Genomic DNA, 25228 nt, shown 5'->3' on the forward strand with positions numbered 1-25228 from the left:
ACCGACATCTTGGAAATTATTTTTTTTTGCAAAAAAGTAGGGTGAGTTCACGCAGATCGGAAAGAAAGGTAGTCTTGAACTATAAATAGCCATTTTCTCTACTTTCACTTTTAATTTGCATTTTTCAGAGGAACATTTTTATCCTACAATGTTAAATTTTCCGTTAACAAAAAGTTGCCATCTAGTAGTATTATGTTTGCTAAATTTTATAAGTCATTGTTCATATTTTTTGACAAAACATGTTTGTAAAGAGAAAAAAAGAAAACGCATTAATTTTTTTTATACCTTCCATGTTTTAAACCCGCTCAGGGATAGGAATTGCAAGACCGGCAGCTACTAAAGCTAACTACATCTTTCTAACCTTTCTAGTAATTGTAGGCGCTGATCTTTACCTTGATGGTGCCAAGAGGGTCAGCATCTACTATATATTGTGGAATTGGGTTCTAGAATGCTATTGTGGCTGGGAAAACAGAGTCCTGGTAGCTTTTGATGTTACAAGTTGGTTACAGTATCTTCTGCGTGTGTCCTCTGGTTGTTTGTTTGTCGGCTGTAGTGGTGACGTTGTTGACCACTCGGTACATCATTAAGCAGTGGGACTTTACAAGTCTTGATGGTAAGTGTCTTGTTGTAGCTGCTCGAGCATTGGTGTAATTCTGTTCTCTTTCCTGTTGTCGCTCATGTTAAAATATGCTGCACGACTTGGAACTGCTTCAATACTACTACTACTAACATATGCTATTTGGTTAAATTGTATATGAGCAAATTTTTGTGAAAATGAGCAAATTATAGCCTGTTATCTCCTTTAATAACTTTATGGATCGGACCCCCTTAAAATGGATTCGGCCTTACTGTTTCTAACAATCGATAAGAATTGATTCAGTACATGAGTACTTTGATTTGAAGAGCTCCGGAATGACAGAATCCGAGCCGCATACTACACAATAAAGTTCAAGGTCATCAAACGGTTGCCTGTTCTCAGTTGAAGTCAACTATCGCAGAATAGATCATGTTGTCAGCTTCGTCTACAGTAATAAGAAGGTGACAACACCGATGCAGTAGTCTCATTTATAAATTAATAATTTTGCTACTACTAAGTTCTTGCATAAAGAGCTATTTTTCAAGGAAAACCCATAAAAAGTAGCATTCTTTGGCCTACCTTGGGCTAAGGCGAAGACCCCGGTAGCTCGAAAGACCGAAATACGCATCAGTGACCAAAGTACGCATAGAATGTCCGAAAGACACCTAAAAAAAATTAGTTATATTGTATGTTCTTTTTAAAAAAAGTGAATTTAAATCATTTTTATATGAAAATACAACACTGTGCTTCAATGCATTACAGAATTGGTACTTTTCTAAAATGTGTAACCTGTACCTGTACCAGGGTTCGAAATTACTATTGATCCACTAGCCCGTGTGAAGTAAAATCAGTCACGGTCTAGCAAAATGCTTTATTGTACCGGTCTGGTGGTCTTGAAGAATTTTCCAGAAATGTACTCAGAATAAGTAATCTCATAATTCCAGTCTTTAAACGCTTAAGGAATTTTAGAGGCATATTTCAAACATACATCATTATTGATCAATGTCAAGGTAAACCAAATAGGAATTCTCAGCCTTTCTCATACCCCTAAAAACCGATCCTCCAATGAAATAGGGGAACAAAATAAAGTGTATGACTTGGCGAAGAGGCGCTGAACGTTTCAAGCTTCAACACAAATCGGAAAAGGAATAAATGTATTGTAAATATTGTCATGATAATGTCGTAGGGATGGTGGCGGCAAACTTATAACCGTAACAAAAAACTTGACACTTGACTGGCATGAGAAGACTAAACTACACATAAAGGCTAGTGATATCCACCATGCCGTGAAAGCCCTTAGTCTGAATTTGAATCTGACATTGACTTTCAGCTGGACCCAGATGATAAATAAAATTGTGTTCACTGTTAAAATTAGAATTGTTGTGTCATAGCTAGTTAATCAATTGAAAGTTTGCTGTCTTTCAAGTTCTAAGATAATGTTTTATGTTATCTTCTAAGTTCCAATGCCCATTACCTGGCATTTCTTTACATGCATTTTAAAAATTACCTTTTTAAAAGATCCAGACTTTAAAGCAATAAAAAAACACAACAAAAATGAATGAATTGCCACTTTTATTAGAAACAAACCACCTTGTTTTGTTCAGTTCAGGATTCGATTATGGCTATGAAATCAGGTCTAGTGGCTTATGTACAGGTCTAGGTATTTATTTTGTCTACTAGACCTGCGGTCTAGACAAATATCTAGACTAATTTCGATCCCTGCTGCTCCAACTTTTCCTCCTACCCAAATAATATTTTAACAATTTCTTCAGTATTACTTGTTATTTCCAGCTGAAAGTTGGTACATATTTGAAAAATGACATTAATGATTTGTACAATGTTTGTCGAAAAATTGATTTTATTCTGTTTTCTGTTTTCAAAAGGTCTAAAATGTGCAACCCGAAATTCCCGTACCAAAAAATCAAACTCCAGTATTTTAGTTATCTTTGCTAATTCAATGCGTATTTGACATTAGAAAATTATAATGTTATTAAAATTTTCATTGAAGATAAATTAAAATTGCATCAAACTCTGTCTATGAGACTTTGTTTTTCATTCTGGATAAGTATCCATGTTTTGCTGGTATGGGGATTGACGCTAGGTACGGTGTGGGATTCAATAGCAAACCTTTCAAAACTTTATCCAAAGTCTTAAGGTGAAGTTTCAACCTCTTAATGATTTTAATAAAACGTTAAAATCAGACAGTATAGTGAGAAATAGTCAATTAATAGTTGGATATGGCAACTTCCGGTTACACATTTTAGACCTTTTGACTTCAGAAAACTAATCAAACAAGAAATATAAAAAAATATACATCATTTTCTTGATGAAAATGAATTGAAACAGACTTTTTCACATCTCATGCAATTTTCAGTTCTTAACATACTGTAAGAATGAATATTTTAGCAAAATATTATTTTGGTTTGTAGAAGAAATGGTACAGGTAAGGGTTACACATTTTAGACCTAACCTACAAAATTGTTTTGTTATATGATGAACTTCTTCATGATACCATTGTCCGACATGATGACTATGATATTAAAAGGGGAACCTAAAAGAAAGACAACATACCTCCTTTTAATTAATACAAAGTTTTTAAATATGTATTTAGCAAAGATTTTTAATGAAACAATTGAAAGCTTCAGAAAATAAAATAATTAAGATGGATTTATCATATCATTCACTTATATTTCTCTTATGATCGATCTTGTTTTCTGAAGTATTTACTCAATATAATTATGCAATGCATCTCTACTTTGATTAATAGAATAGTAATTAAACTTATTTTTTACTTTAAACAAAACATGCAGATGGCTGGGTGATTTGCATGTTTTTATATCTTCTTAAATTGAAATTATAAGTTTTCATTGGTAAACCTGAATTTGTTTTTTTAATTACTTTCAAATGTATCATACCTTTTTTGCTGGCTACCATTTCCAAAATGGCTTTGTTAATTAGGTGAAATGATTATATGACACATATCTAACAAGTAATATGTTTATTACTACAGAAATGCATTACACAATTTAAATTATCTTCATTATCAGGTTAGATTACTGTGCAAGGATATTTAGTAGTTATAATCATTTCAAATAAATTAAAAATATAAATAAATTTAAAAGTTTGCTATTGTGAAAACAGCTTGGTATTTCCTCATCTGGTGGTTCCCATATGTAATTCTGGGGTTATTTGATATATATTTTAATTTTAAATAGAATAATAATGTTAAAAACACCTTTAGAAATATGTATAAATAATAACTAATTTTATTTCTAAACATGAAGTCTTGGTTCCCTTGATTACTATTTTAAAGGGGAAATGTAAAATGCATATCCCTGTAGACCAAAAGCGACACCCTCATAATGTTCATTGCTGTGATGTGACATGAGGACTCCACTTCTGTGGTCCAAGAACAAATGCCAATGAAAGAAATTAGCAGTAAACCTAGGACTGAAACCATGTAGAATTAAGCAGGTCAATTGGCTCAGTTTCCTTTGAAATGTACAGTGCGGTTTACATAAAATTATGATGGGTCTATGTTGACCAAAAATTAAGTATCTAACACTGAAACACGAAAGGGGATAGATGATAATAATATTTTGTATTTGATCATATTAAATAGTATTAGAACTTGTGTGTAATCCTTCTTTTAGGTATGTCAAATCAATATAGCATCCCGCCATGTTTAATTCATCATGCAAAATTTATGTATTTCTCACTTGAAAATGATGTTTTTTACAAAATATTAAACAATTTTTACTTTGAATGAAAAGTATTGCTTATTAGAGAATTAATTTATGTATAATTAAAATTTTTTTAGGTGTCTTATGGTCATTCCATGTTTATTTTGGTCATTGACACATATTTCTATTGAGTCAGCTAAGACCCCAGTACTATGTCTAATGCATACATGTGGTAAACCCATAGGCACTTGTTGTTTCTATTAGTGGCTGATTACTAATATATGATATTGAATAGTCATTGACTATATAAGCAAGCATGTGAGACTTCATTTTTCTACCCTTATGAATTTGTACTGATTCTGAATACAATCATTTGAACAAATGTTCTTGCGGCCTATGTTTTTGTTTATTGTCACATATGCTGTATAATGAAAGTAGAATAAGGCTCAATGCAAAGAAAATTTGCTAAATTGCTAAGGAAAAGTCAACTGGCTTAGAATTTTTATGATAAAAATTTGTTAACAAAAAGTGATTGTAAAAAATACTAAAAATAAATTGCTCTATAATTAGAAAAAAATCAGCTATTGAAATAATTCTTTTATTCACACCTACATACACTTTATTGGCATAGAATATTTCTCAAGTTGACGAAACAAGGTCATGGTTTAGTAATAAAAAACAAACTATCATTGGTGTTTCATAGGTTAAGGGAACTAAACACACGAAAGTACCACATCTCAACTTTTATTTGGCATTTTTAAATATGAAATTCTTTCTCTATAGCACTTATTGTATATTGTGTGAAAGTTTTACTGTACAGACACCCTGTCTAGATCTGTATATAACAAATGACAGGATAATTTGTAATTTCTGGTTAAAAACGAAAGTATGTTTTAGCAAAGTCTTTCTGATGTTTTAGACAACGCAGTGTTTTCACATTTTTCAAATATTTTTTCTTGGCCTTATTACTTTAAAAAAATTTCTCTGAAACTACTGGACAGAATTAAATGAAAGTTTATATGATTGTTCCTTTGTGTATCCAGCATGAAATGGGGGTTGGGGTTTTGTATCCATTAAAAAACATGGCCACATTTACAAAAAAATAGAATGTGGCTTATGAAGCCAGGTGAACAGCTCAGGTTCTTCAGAGCCTCTAGTTGTGACTTATGAAGTCAGGTGAACAGTTGAGGCTCTTCAGAGCCTCTAGTTGTGGCTTATGAAGTCAGCTGAACAGTTGAGGCTCTTCAGAGCCTGTAGTTGTGGCTTATCAAGTCAGGTGAACAGTTCAGGCTCTTCAGAGCCTCTAGTTTGTTAATTCTTAGACATTACTTTTTGTAGATATTATAGGAAACTTGATGTAAATTTAGTGCTAACAATGAATGATAGGAACCAGCCGGTGCATGTTAGTAAACCATAAATTTGAAATTTTAGTCAGAACTTTAGACCTCAAAACAGGAGTTTTTGAAATAACACTTATTTCTTCATCAAAACTTTGTGACTATTCAACTTATATTTTTTTCCCGAAACTTTTTTATTGGAGTGTGTCAAATACCTTATCATTGGAGTGTGTCATATACTGGTCTTGTGTTGAAAGGTTGTATAAATACAATTTACTTGTTAATTAGCCTTTAAGTAATTAGTAATTTAATCTACCTGTGTTGTGATATGCCAGATGTGTACAAACATTTCTTATTTATTGTATTAGTGTTTATTACAAATTATATTTTTAAAAGGGAGTTTGATCTTTTGAGTTGATGGATGAGAGACAACCTCTAATAACAGGAGAATCGACCCTCTTGGAGGGTTTGTCACATGTATGATTGTCATATGTTTATTGTCAGTGTACTAACTTTCTTTTTTTTTGTAATAGATGAAATAAGCCTAAAAATGTAGACATAGTATGCTGTGAATGTTTTCTACAGTTTTAAAATGATATTATAATTGTATATTTTTAGTGCTTTAACTAAAGCAATCAACACTGGGTCAGTAGCAGCTGGTGTCAGAGCTAAACACACCCTTCCAGATCTGCCATATGACTACAATGCACTTGAACCTTATATTTCTGCTGATATCATGAAGCTTCATCATTCTAAACACCACAATACTTATGTTACCAACTTAAATGTGGCAGAAGAAAAACTTGCTGAAGCTGTGCAAAAAAGTATGTATGTGTAGTACAATTGGAGTATTACAATAATGATCTTTCAGTATCATGATTTTTCACTAACCCTCTGTTAGGATTCTTGGCATAAAAATTATTAGCTTATAAATTCTGTATTGTAACTTTTATGTATAGTTGATAGGAAATTCAATTTGTCATATAATTCCTAAAAAAAAGATGTTGTAAGTGTTAACTTGACTGTAAATGGTGACCTCATGAAAGAAAATAGCATTTGACAAAGATATTTTTATTATCTACCAGTTCTCACTACTCATTGCACTTTGTTCAATATCACTATTTTAATGCCTTAAACATTTTGGCAATTTTCCATTGAGAAGTGTTGATGAAATTCTTAATAGTATATCACTCAACAGAGCACAATAAAAGTTATAAATTTTTGTGATAGTCTTGATATTTGCCAATTTTATTTCTGTTACTCTTTAAAAAACAGTTGATTTGATAACTGAATGTTTAATTTCTCTTATTTATAAATAGGTAAGATAGGTACTGAATTATTTCATGTGTATGACTTTCTTATATTCTAAATCAGATGACGTCAGCACAATCATTCAGTTACAGCCAGCGCTGAAGTTTAATGGAGGAGGTCATATCAACCATTCAATATTTTGGGAAGTGCTCAGTCCAAAAGGAGGAGGGGAACCAAAGGGAGATTTAATGGATCAAATTAAAAGGGATTTTGATTCTTTTGATAAAATGAAAGCAGAATTATCAGCATCATCTGTGGCAGTTCAGGGGTCTGGCTGGGGATGGCTAGGGTATAATACAACCACAGGGCGATTAAGGATAGCTGCTTGCCCCAATCAAGATCCTCTTCAACCTACAACAGGTAAAATGTTTTCAAATTCAAATTTAGATTTAGTCACATGACATCTCATACTGTGAAAGCAGGAATATGTTTGTAGTGTGATTTTACAACCACAATAATGGTATCATGCTGTCTTTGTCAGTGTATAAGTGTAGAAATCTTTGGAAAATTTAACCACAATTTTGTATACCACAAAAGTAAGACTTGGTGTGACTTTTTGGGTTGTGAAATGAGCCATTTGGGACTTTGGGGCCAGAAACGAGCAAGTCCATGATGTCCAGACAATAAATTGACTATTAGTAAATGATTATCTTTGAAATTGTACTACAGCATGCCATTCCACAAAAGAAAGGCGAGGATTTAATATGTTAGGGGTTATTACTTAAACCATTTGGGAATCAGAAGCCCACAGGGACCATAAGCAGTGAATGGATCACTTAGCAATTGTACCACAAAGTTCCATACCATGAAAGTAAGACTGGGATTGATTTTGCTTTGATTTGAACCTCTTGGAAATTAAGGACTAGAAATAAGTATTTTCATGACGTCCAGTCAATAACTTGGCTATGAGTGAATCATAGATCTCATCAATTTTTTACCACAAGATGCATTACCACAAAAGAAAGCTGGGATTGACTTTTATGGGTTCTGTCTTGAATCATTTTGGAATAAGGGGTAAAAAAGGGACCTTTCATACTTGTCCCATCTGCGCAGGGTTCAACCACTGCAGTCCTATCAAGCTACATCCTGCAAAGCATTTATTTGTTATTAGGAAATATACAATTGGGTATATAATCACGAGAATAGCTGAACCATAAAATCATTATTAGGCCAGGTGAATGGGGCTCACTAAGAAAACCTGAAGTAAACATAGATATCTTTATTCTCATAAACTGAACATAGTTATAGAGAAGATAACAAAATAATATAATATATGCAGTAACTGCTGCATGTGTAGAAATACATACAATACATACATTATAATATGTTAACCAAGAGGTGCTAGTTCGAAGAAATACATTTAATTAATTTACATAATTTTTCAAGCTCAACAATGTTTTCTGATGACATTATACGACAAAAATTTAAAATATTAATACGAGTAAGATAATCTGTAGACAAATATTTACGACGCTCATTTTTAAAAGCATCACATGACATAATGAGGTGGAACTCATCGCCTATTTCAGTGGAGCCACACAAGTGACAGGATCTCTCTTCACGTGGAATATTCTGCCATCTGCCCACCTCCACAGGTAGTCTATGATTTCCACATCGAAATTTACTTAATATGAATAGGAAATTAAATGGTAATATTTTAAGATAATTTTCAAACTTAAATTCAGTCTTGTAAATTCTGTAACATAATGACTTAGATGAGTTATTAATATCTGACAACCACTCTTGTAAAAATTGATCCTTTAATTTTTGCTTAAGTGACTCAATTATCCATTTTTTTGCATACAGTTGTGTATTTTGCCAGATATTGCTCATTCCGCAATTATCAAAAATACTTTTAATAAACCCAATTGTTTTCGTACCTGTAATTCATATAATATATGTAGAGTAATCTACAAAGAATAGACGATATCTTATTCTCACTGTTATTTAACCGAATCCAAAAATCTACCATTCTCAACTTGATCTTAATAGAAAGTGGATATTGACCAAGCTCTTCGTATACCATATAATTAGGAGTTGACTGTTTTAGTCTTAAAATGTGTTTGCAAAAGTACAACTGTATTTTTTCAATTATATTTATATTTTCAAAGCCCCATATTTCACTTCCATACAATAATATAGGAGAAATTGCCTTGTCAAACATATCAAGTTGACATCTTATTGATAAATTATTAAATCTGCATTTTCTAATCATGGAGTACAACGCTTTCATAGCTTGTTCTCTGAGGTATTTTCTTGTTGCAAGAAATGAACCATTACTAGAAAAAATGATACCAAGATATTTATATTGTTTAACTATTTCCAATTCTCTTCCATTTGTATAAAACTTTAACTTTTTTGAAACTTTACCTTTGGAAAATACCATTACTTTAGTTTTATCAAGGTTAATTTTCAGCTTCCACTGATTACAATATTCTGAAAAAGTGTCCAAAAGTAGCTGCAGATCAGTGCTTGACTCTGCAAGCAATACAGTGTCATCTGCATATAAAAGTAGAAATAATTTAAAATATAAATTCAACTCTATATCAACATCTGTGCTAATGGACTTTAGACCATCCAGATTCGAGTTTTCCAAATACTGTTCTAAATCATTAAGGTATAGTGAAAAGAGGAGAGGAGATAGGTTTTCTCCTTGTCTTACGCCAATTTCACTAAAAAAAATATCTGAGGTCTGGTTATTATATCTTACACGGGATTTTACATCATTGTACATGTTTTTTATAACCCTCAAAAATTTACCATCAATATTATTTAAAATAAGTTTATGTAGTAAAGAATTTCTATGCACGAAATCGAAAGCTTTTTCGAAATCTACAAAAGTAACAAACAATCTCTTTCCTCTAAGACGAAGTAGATCAAACAATGCATATAACGAGAAAATATGGTCAGTAGTTGAATATCCTTGATGGAAGCCTGCCTGATTTTCATTTAAAATACTCAATTCTTCTGTAAAATTACTCAATTCAAACTCAACTGGTGAAGGGGGTCTCGACGGGGTCGTCCAGAGTCTCTAGTTTTCGGTCGTGCTCTTTGGCCTTCATATCGTTGTCACCATTAATGACATTTGTTTCCATTCGCATTCTATTGTGTTTAACAGAGGGGAAAACTTCCGTGCCATCAACATATAATCGATCTCGTTTAAAATGAGCCTTCTTATTTTGACGTCTAGCTTCTTGAAATTGTGGTCATAATTCTTTCCGTTTATCGTTTACTTCTTTCGGAAATTGTTCACTTATTCCGTAGACGGTTCCCTTAAGCTCTTTTGCGGATTTTCGGACACGCTCTCGCTCCTTAAAGTTTTGAAATCGGCAAACAATTGATTTTGTTGTATACTTAACACTTCCGCTTCGATCTTTAACCTCGTATTCTTGTCCGAATCTGTGCGCTCTATGATAAGCCCCTATTTCATCCATTTTCAATTGTCTAAACATGAAATCGTCAAGTACTTTTTCGGTGTCATCAGAAGATTCATATTTGTTCGGCATGGGAATTCCGGTAAAAATGAGATTTTCCCGCATTGATCGTGTTTGAAGGTCAATGTGTCTATTGTGAAGTTCTTGTAAATCAGTTTTCAATTGACCCATGTTTTTGCACATTTCAAAATTATCTGCTTTAATTTCTGTTAGTAAAGATTTTACTTCTCGGACTTCGGATTTACTATATTCAAAAGTTTCGTTGATGAAATTCATACCCTTCTCTATATCGTCTACTCTTTTGGTAACATTTTCAACAGTTGTCGTCAGATTTTTAACGGTCTTGTCAAACGAGGTAAGTTTTTCTGTGAGTGAATAAATGGCCAACAGTTTATCACAAATTTCGTTGAGTTTCATAGATAAATTGTCTAGTTTTGTGTCTGTATCTCTTGCATCGGTCTGAAGGTGATTTTGTTGCATAGGCGGTATCAAACTGTGTAGTGTACTAGTATAGAAACCGACACACGGAGAGGTGGGCGACTGATGATAATTTGGAGGACGTATTCGAGGCGGGACAGGCAGCTGTTGGAATTGCTGGAATTGTGGTATATACTGCTGTTGTGGGATTGTAGAATCAAGCATTGCTGGTTTGGGGCTAGACATTTCGTTAGTTTGTGTATTGATCTTTTCGGGTTTATTTACATGTGGTTTAGTTGAGTGGGTTTGGTGAGCACTATTCGATTTCTTATTTGGTTTTTCATCGCTGACATTACCCTCTGTTTTTTTCCTTTTACGAATTTTCTTGGCTTCATTTGGCTTAAACTTTGGTCCCATTAAGATCCACAGATATCAGAAATGATAGAAAACACTAAAAGGTTCATTATAAACAGCTTTCACAATATTTTTTTCCTTTGTTTATAGGAGAGAAAAAAAAACTCAGTCATTTTTTTCCACACATGTGCATGATTTAATCAATTAACTTTTTTTTCATATATAGTTTTGCTTTTGTTAGCTATTTCTTAGGTAGTTTTTACAAAATAGAGCTACAAAAGTGAAAAAAAATAGAATCCATTTTCCAATTTCCTTAATGACTTCCCATTAAGTTGGCTAACTTGGCATCTTACTTGTGAGTTACAAGGTTTTGGGTAATAGCTCTAAAATAGCACAGAGCTCTGCAGCTATGAGATCTGAATAATTAATGTAAACAATTATCTCAATATTTATACTGAACATGATTTATCCTGCTTTATAACTTTAAAAATCAACTACAAATTAATTCTTAGATATCACATATGTGTAACTAAAATATGACAGTAATCTATAAAAGGTTAATAGAATTTAGAGATACATATATTGATGAAAATTATTTTTAAATCATTTATGACTGTTTCTTACACTGATCTATCTGTAAGTGAAGATAACTTCAGTTGTTCATACAATCAGAAACTTAGTTCACTGCTTTTAAATACATGAGCAACCAGCATCATCACATTTGGATTTTTACTCTTGTACTTTTAGGACTGGTACCGTTACTTGGGATAGATGTTTGGGAGCATGCTTATTATCTCCAATACAAAAATGTCAGACCAGATTACGTGAATGCTATCTGGAATATTGTGAATTGGGAGAATGTGGCCAAGAGATTAGAAGCTGCTAAACTGGAAAGCTAATTCTATACTAAAAATGTCTTCTTTGATATTATTCTAAAAATTGATCACATGAAATGCATTTATTTGTGAATACTTCAGTGAAAAGCAAGGTTAGATTTTTTAGCGTGGTGTATATTCAGGGGAGATAATCATGAAAAATGGTAACTGAAGTAGTAATCAGTGATATTTGCCACATTTAGCTTCATTCTATTCAGCTTATGTATGATTGAATTTAATAAAGAAATGTGTTATTGTTATGAATTGTGATTAAATCATTTTTGGTGCATACATGTTCAGTGTGTTAGTGTGAGTTTTTGCTTTATTTATCATCAATAAACTACTATATGATATTGATGCCTTTTACGAAGTTAAACATCATGGTAACCCAATCCTTAAAATATTTGTGTTTAACGTTGGAAGATGAACACAACAGCTATTTGCAAGTCTGATGAGATTTTTCATTAAAACAAAAGGATATGTTTGGTTAATATTAAAATTGGCCCTGAAGATAAACTTGGTTGAATCAACAAGGATATTGCATAATATATTGGTACATGTAAATGTGTTCATACCTTCTCAACAAAACCTTTGTTTGTTCTCACGCACACACTGGAAACCTTAGGGCAAATTTGAGGTAAAATGTTTTAATTCTGCCAAAATGCCAAAAAAAAAACCCATTTGATTTCATTAGACCCCTACAAACGAGGTTTTTGTATTGTTATGGAACTTAGTGGGAAGTAATATAACCACATGGAGATGTGCATACTGTCAGGAATTTATATTTGGGCTAAAATTGTAGGAATGATGGCTGATGGACTCATTTTTCAACAAAACTTGGTCTCATGCACTGTCCACAACTCTTCCTCATTAACTTGTAGAACTGTTATGAAACTCAATGGGGTGTAATCTAATTGCCATATTTAGATGTCATTTTGTCAGAAATTTATGTTTGGACAAGAATTGTAGAGAACTATGTAGTTTTTTAGCAAAACTTGGTCTTATGGTTTTTCCACAACTTCTCCCTAATAACTTGCAGGATTGTAATGAAAAAGTAGTGTGTTCGTTTATCATATTGGTATATGCATATTGTCAGGAATTTATGTTCAGGCAAAAATTGGAGAAAAGACGGTTGATGGACTTAGGGATGTACATGTATCAGCCTCGTATCTTGACCTGCACTTAGAGATAAATGGTAAAGGAAAACTATTGACCAAACTATATCACAAACATGATGACTTTTCATTCCGTAATGTCAACTTTTCTTTCATCTGTGGCAATATACATTCAGCATTTGCGTATACATGGAGTTGCCATAACTTCACAGAATTTTTGTATCATGCTAGACTTATTACAATTTGACTTCTGGAACAGGGTTATGTTGCTGCAAGATTGAATTCATTACTATAGAAGTTTTACAGTCATCAACATGAACTTGTGGATCGTTACACTGTATCCATCAGCACCATGAAAACTGATTTGTTCATGATGTCAGTTTTCCTTTCCTCTTTTTGTCTATGCAGGACTTGACTTTTTATGAGCAACTTGGCTGATGTCTCTAGAAAAGTAGAGGACACTTACCCTACCAGTGCATATGGTCCATGCTCCCAGTTTTTAGTGGAGTCCGAGTTGCACAATTACTTTTATTACAATGTATGTATAATTTTGGTTGTTATATGTTCTTTGTTGTGTATGTCTGTTTTCCATGTCTGGTCTTTGTTCCTGGATTACATTCCATTTGAATCTTGGTTCCTGGATTAGTGGTCTCGTGTGAATGAGCAACTTTGCTTACACCAAATGAAAGTGAAGTTGGTCAGGTGCACAGCTTCATGTTTTTTATCAAGCAGCTTCAGAGGAGCAGAGAATGGGAGATGGAAATAAAGCATTATATATAAATATATATACCATATTAAGCACAAACATCACTGGACCTTCATTTTGTAAAACTGACGATCAAACAGGTTGCAGTTTCTATTTTTAGAAAGTTATCATTTTAACTTGTATTGCTAAATTTATATTTCCAACAGACAGAAATGTGTATGTATATTACCTTTTGTCATTTTGCAGAGCTCAACAGAAGTATTATGTAAAGTCTTGTACAACCTTGAACACCTCAATCAGGTCTTGAAAATCGGAATAGAAAAAAAACTTTACACTGCTGAAACAAACCTTGTGGTAAGGCATACAAAGCATGTTCTAGTCTACAACTAGTCCTTTTCCAGAGCTAGAAAACTTTTGCATGGTAAAATATGTGAAAAATCAAGATGCCAAAAAAACGAAATGTTCCAAAGGAAGGAGTATGCTGGATTAACCCCTAAGTATCAGTGCCTGGTATTGATGGTGAAAGACTCTTGTTTGATTCAGTTACAGTAAAAATGATGGACAAACCATGTGCTGTAGTGCAGCTATTTATTAACCACTTACACACTTAAAATGGTATACTATTTTAACAAGACCCTTTGAGTACATCAAACCATAAGGTTATGATTGGGCCTGCACAATAATAGGTACTTCGGTTTGACCGGTACTATAAAAATGAAGGTGTGCCTGATTCGTTTATAAAGGTTTGGGCAGTGACCATACTTGCACACAGTTTAAAATGAAATTTGATGACTCTAATGTATGTTACATAATGTAACTACAATGTGAACTAAAAGCTTCAAAGAACAAGATAACATAATAGTAAGTGTCCTTTTTATTCCAAAATATTTTATATAAAAAAACATTAATTGAGTAAAAATATTGCAACAAGTGATGGAAACCCCAAAAAAAAGTTGTTTACAAAACAATTTCACAAATTAGATCAGAAATAAACCAAAATGTCTTCTTCAGTTTTGTTCTCCTGAACACTGTGCAATTGTGGATTTTCTCCTGTATGAGGCAATGGTTTAAAAATTCTAAGGTGTAAAAAACTGCCATCATTTGCTTTCACCTGAAAAACAATCAGACTAAGATTTATACTTAAGTACCACTCCAGCTAAGAATCATGCAAAATATGATTCATGGGTAAAAAGCCTACATATTTTTATTTTTGATATTTTGTTTGAATTGCTATAGTATAAAACAGAAATTAACATTCAGTTTTTCATATAACCCATGTTCTTAGGAGATAACAATTATACAGAATGCACTGTAGAATACAAAATTAAGGGAGATAACTCCATAAATGACACTCAAATACAATAGAATTGTTTGCATTTCAATGTTGATTATCTCTTAAGAGCAGACAGATTGGTACGATTAAATACACATTTCATAATATAGAAACATAAAACAACATGATTTCAAAATAAAAATTTGTAGCCTTTTTTTGGGGTGCATCACATTTTTCAGAATTTGCATGATTCTTACGACAACTACTTAACTGTCACAATCTCTCAATTCAGCACTATGACCATGGAAAAATGTCATAATGAAAACATTTCTAACATAGTATTATCAGAAAACATCCTTAGGAGTGGATAGATTAGCTAGTATGATACATGCTGTCATCTACTCCTTTAGCAAAGCATGAATGCAAAGCATTTACAAAACTTACATGTATATATTAACATGATTTTCTAGCAATGAAAATATACACAAGTTTTTTTAAGACAAAGCAAATCCAACATACAAGTCTTTAACAATATATTTTGCAGGTACATTTACCATTTACGAGACCAATCTAATAACTTCTTGTATGGTAAATTTCTCAATATTTATAAAAGGCCCATATACTGCCTTCGGCATTTCACCCTTAACTTGGTTTAGTTTTCTCAGAAATCAGAAAAATTCTTGTTTTTTTGTCCCTTTGTGGCTCTTAATTCTTAACTGGCTGAAGAAACAACCCCTTAAATCAACCCCAGTCTTCTTTTTAAAGTAGGGCACCAATTCAAAGAGATCCATTCACATTTTCTCAAGTTATTGTCTGGATATCAGAAAAGCGCTTGTTTCTGGCCCTTTATTCCTAATTGGTTTAACTAATACAAGAAGCCCTCAAATTTAACGAAAGCCTTCATTAGCAGTTACAGCACCTGGTACAATTTTAAAAAGATCGAATTACTTACATCTCTATGCTTAAAGAAGAATGCTTATTGTCCCTCATTCCTAAATGGTTCAAGTCTTAACACCCAAATCAATCGAAGCCTGACCATTGTGGTTTAAAATATTGTTGAGCGAAATCAGTCCTACATACTAGTATTCCTTTACAGGAGTTACAAACATGTAGTTAATTCTATAAAATATTTATTTTTGGCCCATTATTCCAGAACCGTTAGGGTCATAACCCCAAAATTCTTCACCAACCTTTTCTTTTTGTGGTATGGAACCTTATCAAATTTTGTAAATATCAGCCTATTAATATTCTTTATACTGCTAATTTTTTTGCGGTCATATAAATAAAAAAAAACTAAGTGCTTTCATTTTAATGAATATTCTCATTGCATCACAAAAGCTTTAAAAGATGCTACCAGGGCATGAATTAAAATTATTTTTTGTTTAGAACTATGAGTCATTTTTGTGCTAGCACTCCATTATTTTACAAGTACATGTATTTACTGGATATGGCACCAGTAGTTTGTGGAAATCATGCAGTGATCAGCTTTAATCCTAAGGATTGTGTATGGCAAGATCAATTTTATACTAACCTTTACAAAAAAGTTCGTTCCTGCTACAACTTGACTAACATATTGCAAAGCTATGAGATCACTATAATTCTTCCCTGTTTTCTCATTTACTTCTGTAAGAAGCTGAAAATATAAAACCAAGTTCCAGTTCTACTTGCTAATGGTTTTTTACCCTTTTGTTTAAGTTCAAATGATTATGCCTCTTGGATGGAGGCTAAATTTTATTTTGCTTGATTGACCTTTGTGAGAAATAAGACATTAAATAAATGCGTGGATGCATATATATATTGTAAGACTCTGACCAGATGAAGTGGTCAAAAAACTTAAATTGGCAATTAGACAACAAACGAAATATGAAATATATATTGTATTTAAAAATTAAAGTTGAAAAAAAATGTTTTTTTCTTACTCCTTTTTGTTCTTTCATTCTTAATAAAAAAAAATCAGAGCTACACAGCCTTTCTAGCTGCACAAAACAAAGACCTTGTATGCACGAAGTAGAAAAGTCTGTCCAATCCAACTCTAAAGTTATAATTAAAATGGTTGAATTTTTTTACCATTACTTCTTTTCTTAGGGTGCGTTTACAGTATTGCCATTGGTATTTATAGCTTACCATTGGTAATTATTTTTACTATTTGCAAGACATTGGCACCAACGTTGACCATTGAAAACTGCCATTGGTCAACATTTTTGCTGGCAGACTAGAGTCGAGTAAACATTGGCAGGTCACGTGGTTTTATTTTTTAAGATGGCGTCCACCTTCCCTACACCAACTATGCAAGATTTAAGCACCCATCTTTTCCCAATACAACTACCAATTAATGGAGAAAACTTCAAATTTTTAGTCAAAAGTGAAACAATAAAGGCTATTGCAGATAGTATGTATAGATATATCAACGTAATAAAAAATATATTAGTATGCCAGGAATAAACTTACAGTTACAGAAATTTATTAAATGTTCACATTAACTGACTTTAATGAATTTGAGAATGTGATATTCTAGAGTTTTATAATAATCCAAAATGTTTTTCAATAAATGTGTGTATTCGATTACATATTTTGCTGATGTTTGACATCAAGTCCCATTGCACATTCATTGCCCTCTTTAGAAACGCCTAACAGGATTAATTGGTATTAAATATTCAATAAATTTTCTAAAAGTAGGCATGGTTTTGGGTATTTTTTCACACTGTGTATTCATTAAAATTAAGATATTTCTCACGTATTTATATATATATTAATTGTGAGTTACAGACCACTAAAAGTGAAATTCTACTCGTTAAGGCTTGTAGAAACCATTTACATTACTGTTTATGCATGCCAGAATTGCACTGAAGTCAGGCTTCTTCATATGTATCTGTATTTTTTTCTATTTTATATGTTAGATAAATGAGCCATGATGTGGTTTTATTTGTTTAATTTTTTCTGCAGATCTACAACATATCAAAGATGATCTTGCCAAAAACCTGCCCCCAAAGCCACCAAATAATCTGATTTTCTTTGAATTGGATAATGGAAATGTGCTATTGCCAGAAGTGATATTTAGAAACGACGAGTCGGAGCCGGACGATAACCAAAGCAATGATTTAAATCATATCGATGAAGATGAAGATTTGATTATTTCTAAAACACGGTATGACTGGAGAGCCACCGCCACTAGGTCTCTTCAAAATATCCTCTCTGACAAGAAGAAGGCTGCCATAAATGATTTTGTCATCAGTAGAAAACTGTGGAGTGAAGTAAGCAGAGAAATTGCCAAAACATCAAACAACACACCAACTTCAGTCCAGTTCAGGGAAAAATTTTACTCCTTGAAGAGAGGGTACAGAAAATACCTGATGGAAACCAATAAAACAGGAAATAAACGCCCAAAACCATTTTACTTTGAAACAGAAATGGAATACATTCTGAGGGATGACCCTTCTTTCAAACCCAGTGTTCTACGAAGTTCCTTCGGCACAAAGGAAATAAATAACAATGCTGAAAGTGTTTCCGATCATGATGTAGATGAAGATGACAACAATGAAACAGATCATGGAAGTTTAGAAAGCTTTGCCTCAACTTCTGGTTCATCGAAAAAATCATTGAAGATTAAGAAACGTAAAACTTCCACAGACGAACTTAAAGACTATTTAGCAGAGAGGGATGAAAAATTTATGGCAGCCATGAAAGAGATGGCGGAAAAGCAAAACAAACTTTTGGAAAAATTGATTGAGAAACTTTGAAGACTTTGACCAAAACAAAGAATAGTTGACTTTTATGCCATATAATGTTGTTATTTCTTTTATGATATGTTTTTCTCAATTTTTATTTACAGTGTTTGCTTTTTCACTGTGTTATGTTTTAATAGTCATGAAAGAGTTGTTAGTGATACATTCAATTTCAGCACTTTATTTGATACACATGATATAACAAGATGTGATCATGTGAATTTAATTTTTTGGTCGTTTTCATTAAAGTTATAATTTCATAGAAACATCTTTATTCATACAATCAGTCAATAAAGTATCAAAATTACAGAATTTGGTTCATTAATTGCTGTCTGAGGTGAATTCCTTGCAGCTGGTGTCCTTCTCTTGCATATCCATTGTCAACATTGCACATATAATCGTCTTCAGTATCTGGTAAGTCAAATACATCATTCTCATAAAGACATAAATTGTGCAAAACACATGCAGCCATTACAGAGTCAACCAGTAATGCAATGTCTGATATGTCAAACCTCAGCAATCTCCTAAATCTACATTTCAGCATTCCAAATGCTCTCTCAATTACTTGCCGAGATTGGCTGTGTATTTTATTAAAACGCTTCTGCTGTTGTGTAAGGTTACCCAAATTACGGAATGGAGTTATCAGCCATTCCAAAATTGGAAAGGCAGAATCACCAAGTAGATAGTATCTAGGTAGAATTTTGTCATGACTGTTTTGGAACAAATCTGAACTTCTCAATACTGTAGTGTCATGAGTACTGCCTGGTTTACCTGTCCAGACATAATTGAATTCTATTTTGGCATTGCAACATCCAAGCAGAACAATAGAATAAAAATGTTTTCTGTTAAAATATGCATGAGGTTGCTGTGTTGGTGCTTTAATTGGTATATGACAACCATCAATTGCACCAATAACGTTCTGTAGCTGTGATTTTCTACTGAATTGTCTGCTAGTTTCAACCAATTCAGCTTGGGTATTGGGTAGTCGTATTACCTCGGGCATTACTCCTGCCAATGCAGATGACATTCGCTTGATGACTGCATGATAACTACCTTTAGATGTTCCAAATCTATCTGCCATTGATCTGAAACATTCTAGGTTTCCAATGTACCATAGAAACATCAACAGATCTTTCTCCACATCTGGAGCAGGCCCTTTTGGTTTGTTATATTCCTCGGTGTGAGATAAATGCATGCATGTTCTGTGAAATGTCTCTCTTGTAAGACGGAAATGTGACTTAAAATCATCTGGCGAGTAACTTGGAATAGTTAGTTCATAGTAATTCTCTATTCTTGAAATTTTTTGTCGCTGTTTGAATACAAACGGTAGTAAACTGTCAGCAGCTGTTTGGTGGTGAAAAGCCATATGCATAAGTGACGTTTTCTCCTCTTGTTGGAGAAATAAAGCTGTTAAAATTCTAGTGACCATTTTCACTCTTAACCTTATTGTTTACATTAAGTAGACAAAAGATACCTAATATTACCGTTGGTAAGCTACTTGTGACAATGGAACACCACTGGTACATCTGGTAAGTAATTGGTACAATATGTAAACCATTGTTACAACTGGAAAGAAATTGGTACAAAAATCACACCATAGGTACCTTTGGTATGTCATTGGTAGTCAGCATACCATTGGTATTATTGGAAATAGGACAGCCTTTGGTACCAATGGTGCCCATTGGCGCAATTATTACCACTGGCATAATTGGTATCATTGGTAATATGATATCCTATGGTACTGATGGTGCACAATGGTACAAGAGGTACCACTGGTACAATGGGTTCCTGATGTTATCATTGGTAATTAATTTGCGTTCAGAGTTTAATGTTCAACTTTGGTACTTATGCTAGACAATTGTACCAGTGGCACAAGCAGAAAATTACCAACAGCAATACTCTGAACGCACCTTTAGCTTCTCTCTTAGATGTCACTTTTGATCCAAAAGGAGGAACATCATTCTCAGTTTCTGATATATACATGCAGATGAAAATGATTTTACTGCTCAACCTTACTCTTGGGCATGAGGTTTCATTTGCTCTTTCTCTTAACTAAACACTGAAGTAAATATTTTAAAAGAATCTAAAAAATGGTCTGCTCCAAAAAGGGAAAAAGGACTTTTTAAATAAAACACTTTAAACAGTCTAAGTTTTCAAGGAAACCAAAATTAAAACAACCTGAAATGTAATGTGAGTATTTAAATCGGTAATCACCTGTACAACCATAGCTTTAATTTCGTCTGTTGCTGCATTCACGTCGCCTGTACCACCACACATCATCTTGGCAGATAATATTATAGATTCGAACTGAGAATTTCGTCGGTGTCACAAGATTTATTTTGATTCATGTATCACGTGACTTTGCTTTCAGTGTTGTCGTAATCAGACTTTTATAAATAAAAAAATCGTAACATATAAATCGTCTGCTTTTTTTGTATGCATAGAAAATAGTTATTGAAGTTTCTTTTATTTCTCTTTCGTGTTTTTTTTTCTAAATTGCGACATGCAAGTATAACTAAAGACCAGCATTTCAATTTTATATAACACCATGTTAACATGCTATATTAACCAGTGCTTAAATCCTTGTTTGTAGGGGGCACCGTTTTACTATTTATTCATTATCATATATTAATAAATATGTAATTTCATATTGGCCCTGTTATAGGTTCGAGGCCAATATGATTGACCGAAACCTATAACAGGGCCAATATCAAAGAGTAATCAAGGGAACCAAGGGTATAGCGGTAATCAAAAGAATGTAATCCAGGGACAAAGACCAGACATGGAAAACAGACATACACAACAAAGAACATAAAGTAACTAAAATCATACATACAAAGTAACAAAAGTAAATGAGCAACTCGGACTCCACTAAAAACTGGGAGCATGGACCAGGTGCACCGGTAGGGTAAGCGTCCTCTGCTTTTCTAGAAACACCCGCCGAGCTGCTCATAAAAAGTCAAGTCTGGGGTAGACAAACGAGGGAAGGAAAACTATGACCCGTTGAAAAAATCAGTTCTCATGGTGCTGATGGATACACCATAACGATCCACGAGTTCATGATAGCGACCATAAAACTTGTGTAGTGATGACTTCAATCTTGTAGCAACATAACCCTGCTCCAGAAGCCTATTTGTTAGAGTTCTAGCGCGATACAAAAAGTCTGCGTAGTTTCGGCAAGCTCTAGCATAACGTATGAGTTGTGATATGAACACTCCATACGCAGGAGCCGAAGGGATGTTGCCACGGATGAAAGGAAAGTTGACAATTCTGAATGAAAAGTCATCACGTTTATCGTGAAGTTTGGTCAATAGTTTTCCTTTACCATGGATTTCTAAGTGTAGGTCAAAATATGAGGCTGACTTCGCAGTGTCTGTAGTATCCTTTATCTCAAGTTCTTTTTTGTAGATGCGATGTATCAAATCCCCGAAATTAGGATTGTTTAAAGATAATACGTCATCTATATAGCGGAAACTGAGATTGAAGGATCTAGCCAAACTATATTCTTTCTTTCTGATCAGATCAGCTATAAAGTCAGCCTCATAAGAGTGAAGGAATAGGTCAGCAAGTAAAGGAGCACAATTTATTCCAATTGGAATGCCGACCGTTTGTTGAAAGACACGTCCACTACACTGGACAAATATGTTGTCGATTAAAAATTCCAGCATTTTGTAAACATCTTCCTCTGTATATTTGGAAGATGATTTGGAATAATTTAATAAATTACATATGTAATGGAAGTGACTTTAATATGTTTACATGTACACATTGTTTTGCTATCATCACGTGATTATCATATGATTTCGTTATGGATATAAATAGTAGTGAGCTGAGCTCGGTGTTTTACGGTTAACTGTTGAGTCTCTTTATTTTACATATGCTTAATGTGTTTGAAAACGAGATTGAGTTAATAACACACGAGTAACAATCGTCGCAATGATTGGTCAATTTAGTAGGCAGTCTACACGTTCTTTCCTCTTAACTTATCTACGGTTATGCCGTTTTCTCATAGGAATGTAACATTCCGAGAGAATACTTTGGTTTAGATTTATTCGGACCTTTCGGCTTCTTTGTACGCTAATTCATCATGAAATTATTTATATTTCTGGTTTTCTGTCGAGCTACAATTATGACGCAGTGAACAAACGTTTAGGGTGTTAGTCAGTCACTTCCAATTGCACTGACATACCGGTTAATTTTGAAGTTATTAACGTTATGCATTTATAAGCGATATGCACCGTTGTTTTATAGCAAAGGTTTTGTACTTGGTCAAATAGACTATGTGTTTCTAATGGAGGTTTCATTTAGACAGTGTTATAGTTACAGAGCCCAGTGCACGAACGTACCACACAACAGGGTGTCTTAATAAGGTTATTTAGTCTGAATAAAAGTAGTTGAAATAGACACGTAAAATCTAGAAAAGCGAATACATTAGTGAATGTTCGAACATTTTCCATCATTTATTAAAAGAATAACACACTACTTATAGTTAGATTCGTATTGCTGTTTTCTTAGTCAGATTTCAAAGTGTTAACTGGCCATTTTCACTGAGAAACTTGCACATACAGAAGACTCCCGCTACACATATTTATTGACAATTTTATTAACCAACTCAACTAGATGATTTGTAGAACAGTTGCTTTTGTGTTTTACCAAGAACATGTAGGTTTATTTGCATTAATCAGTCTTAAATATACTTTTTGTATAAAACGGAAGATTTTTTTTGTGTTTCTGCAGCTTTTAGTCATTGTGATCAAAGTTACTGAAATAAAACAATTCTGAAAGCACATTTCAGATATACAAATGTGCAATTGAAATTATATTCTGCTATTATGTTTTAGGCATTACAATAGGGTTGCCAAGTGTAATAAATTATTGGTTTGCATATCATAGTTATGTTGGATTCCTTTTTGTTTTGTTTTCTATTTGCATATCCTTTGATTCTAGTTTGTCTGGTTTATGTTACATGATGTATGTTTTTAAATTTGTTCTGAAGCTCTTTAGAGCTTGTGGTTGTATTTGAATGATATACCAAATCAAAATCAAGTTTTCTTACCTTATCCTTATTTTTGATTTGTTTGGTTAATTATATACATGTTTAGGTACATATGCATAAATAATCCAGCAGGATAATGAAGTGATAATATCTACTAGTAATTCAAAATGGCGGTATCAAACGACCGGATATTATGATGCAGTATTGGCCCTGGTTTGACCCATATTGGTCCTCTTTTTTCATATTGACCCCGTATAGATGCCCGGTTTGAATTCATATCAACTGGTCAGTTTTAGATATATTTTATCGTATTTTGGGTAGTTGGTTAATAATTTTTTTATATCGCAATAAATTTTGACATCAGCCTGTATTCATTCATTTAGATCAAATTCTATCAGAAAACATTTATTTAAGCATCAAAATTCATTTTGTGATATAAAAAATACACATTAAAAATAATAGTATAAAGTTAATAGTTAAAAGTATGGAATGACACTAAGCGGTCCAAAAAAAAAATCCTTCTTCAATTTTGTATGCAAAATTCGTCATATATTAATACTATTATATAAATATAATATATTAATTTTCTCATATCTGAAAATGTTTTTGTTATATCAATAACTGAAATTTCTGATATGAAAAAAAAAAATGAAGAATTTCTGACAACTTGATATAAAAAACTATTTATTTTCTGATATCGTGGAATTCGATTCTTTTTATCAACAAATTATTTTCTGGTTGTAGGAAACGTGCATTTTTGACACCTTTATATGTTTTTTTTCATACCAGAAAACACACACACATGGGTCTGAAAAATTCCCAACGATGTTAGAACTGTTCCCTCCGCGGGACTCGAACTCGCACCGCTGTGACATCTATAGTAACACCGCCTGCACGAAGTCCAGCGCCCTAGACCACTCGGCCAGCTATGCTATATAAAAATATAGCTGTCGCTAGCCGGGTCATTCCTCCTCGTAAGATTAATCTAGGGCTGTAACTAAGTACACGATGTATAGTAGTACATTTAGGTGTTATTATGTAGGATAGAGGATCAAATTAATGATACGTCACAACAAATTAATATTATACAAACGTCTCATATAAAATGAATTTTGGAAGATGGCATCCAATAAATATAGGTACAAATAAAATCTTTCAGATAAGGAGTTATGTATTGTTGTTAGCAAATTTTATGATTTCCTATAAAACATTTCCATTTGTGTCACCATCGTCGTCGTCGTCATCATCATCATTTCCTCCCGTTAAAGTTTGCCGGTGTCTCATTATTTTGGATCGAGTTGTTTAAGTTTCACCGGATATTGGCATTGCCTGAACAGATGATCCGCATTATTATGATTCTAATTCATGCAGTACATGTCAAGAAGTTTGCTCCTAAATACCTGTAAAAAATACACAACATATACATGG

At 33.0% G+C, this 25228-nt stretch overlaps 3 protein-coding genes and 1 pseudogene across 3 annotated transcripts; 1 reads left to right on the forward strand and 3 right to left on the reverse strand.

Annotated features, from left to right (window-relative positions):
- Positions 1 to 941: 941 nt before the first annotated feature.
- On the forward strand, positions 942 to 12248 carry LOC148614712 (superoxide dismutase [Mn], mitochondrial-like). The gene is made up of 4 exons (XM_088589006.1): positions 942 to 1038; positions 6216 to 6421; positions 6972 to 7268; positions 11861 to 12248. Exons 1-4 carry the CDS (start codon positions 1007 to 1009, stop codon positions 12010 to 12012), a joined length of 687 nt encoding a protein of 228 aa, XP_088445132.1. The 5' UTR covers positions 942 to 1006; the 3' UTR covers positions 12013 to 12248.
- Positions 8250 to 9437, reverse strand: LOC148614713 (uncharacterized; annotated as a pseudogene).
- LOC148614714 (uncharacterized) lies at positions 10115 to 11178 on the reverse strand. The gene has a single exon (XM_088586254.1). It carries the CDS (start codon positions 11174 to 11176, stop codon positions 10115 to 10117), a length of 1062 nt encoding a protein of 353 aa, XP_088442380.1. The 5' UTR covers positions 11177 to 11178.
- Positions 12249 to 14665: 2417 nt separating the features above from the next.
- On the reverse strand, positions 14666 to 21178 carry LOC148614715 (cystatin-B-like). The gene is made up of 3 exons (XM_088589007.1): positions 21019 to 21178; positions 16614 to 16715; positions 14666 to 14920 (listed from the first exon to the last, which is right to left on the reverse strand). Exons 1-3 carry the CDS (start codon positions 21082 to 21084, stop codon positions 14792 to 14794), a joined length of 297 nt encoding a protein of 98 aa, XP_088445133.1. The 5' UTR covers positions 21085 to 21178; the 3' UTR covers positions 14666 to 14791.
- Positions 21179 to 25228: the final 4050 nt, after the last annotated feature.

This window comes from Perna viridis, chromosome 6, assembly GCF_037379345.1.
Source record: "Perna viridis isolate PV_CMFRI_1.1 ecotype Kerala chromosome 6, ASM3737934v1, whole genome shotgun sequence".
NCBI lineage: Eukaryota > Metazoa > Mollusca > Bivalvia > Mytilida > Mytilidae > Perna > Perna viridis.

Bases quoted from the DNA above. Each gene is read 5' to 3' on its own strand.
- LOC148614712 (XM_088589006.1), top strand. From the start codon at position 1,007: ATGTTGTCAGCTTCGTCTACAGTAATAAGAAG. The intron at 1,039-6,215 runs GTGACAACACCG...GTATATTTTTAG, and splicing joins TCGTCTACAGTAATAAGAAG to TGCTTTAACTAAAGCAATCA. The intron at 6,422-6,971 runs GTATGTATGTGT...ATTCTAAATCAG, and splicing joins TGCTGAAGCTGTGCAAAAAA to ATGACGTCAGCACAATCATT.
- LOC148614714 (XM_088586254.1), bottom strand. From the start codon at position 11,176: ATGGGACCAAAGTTTAAGCCAAATGAAGCCAAGAAAATTCGTAAAAGG.
- LOC148614715 (XM_088589007.1), bottom strand. From the start codon at position 21,084: ATGATGTGTGGTGGTACAGGCGACGTGAATGCAGCAACAGACGAAATT. The intron at 16,716-21,018 runs GTGATTACCGAT...TTATATTTTCAG, and splicing joins TTAAAGCTATGGTTGTACAG to CTTCTTACAGAAGTAAATGA. The intron at 14,921-16,613 runs GTTAGTATAAAA...ATTGTTTTTCAG, and splicing joins GAACGAACTTTTTTGTAAAG to GTGAAAGCAAATGATGGCAG.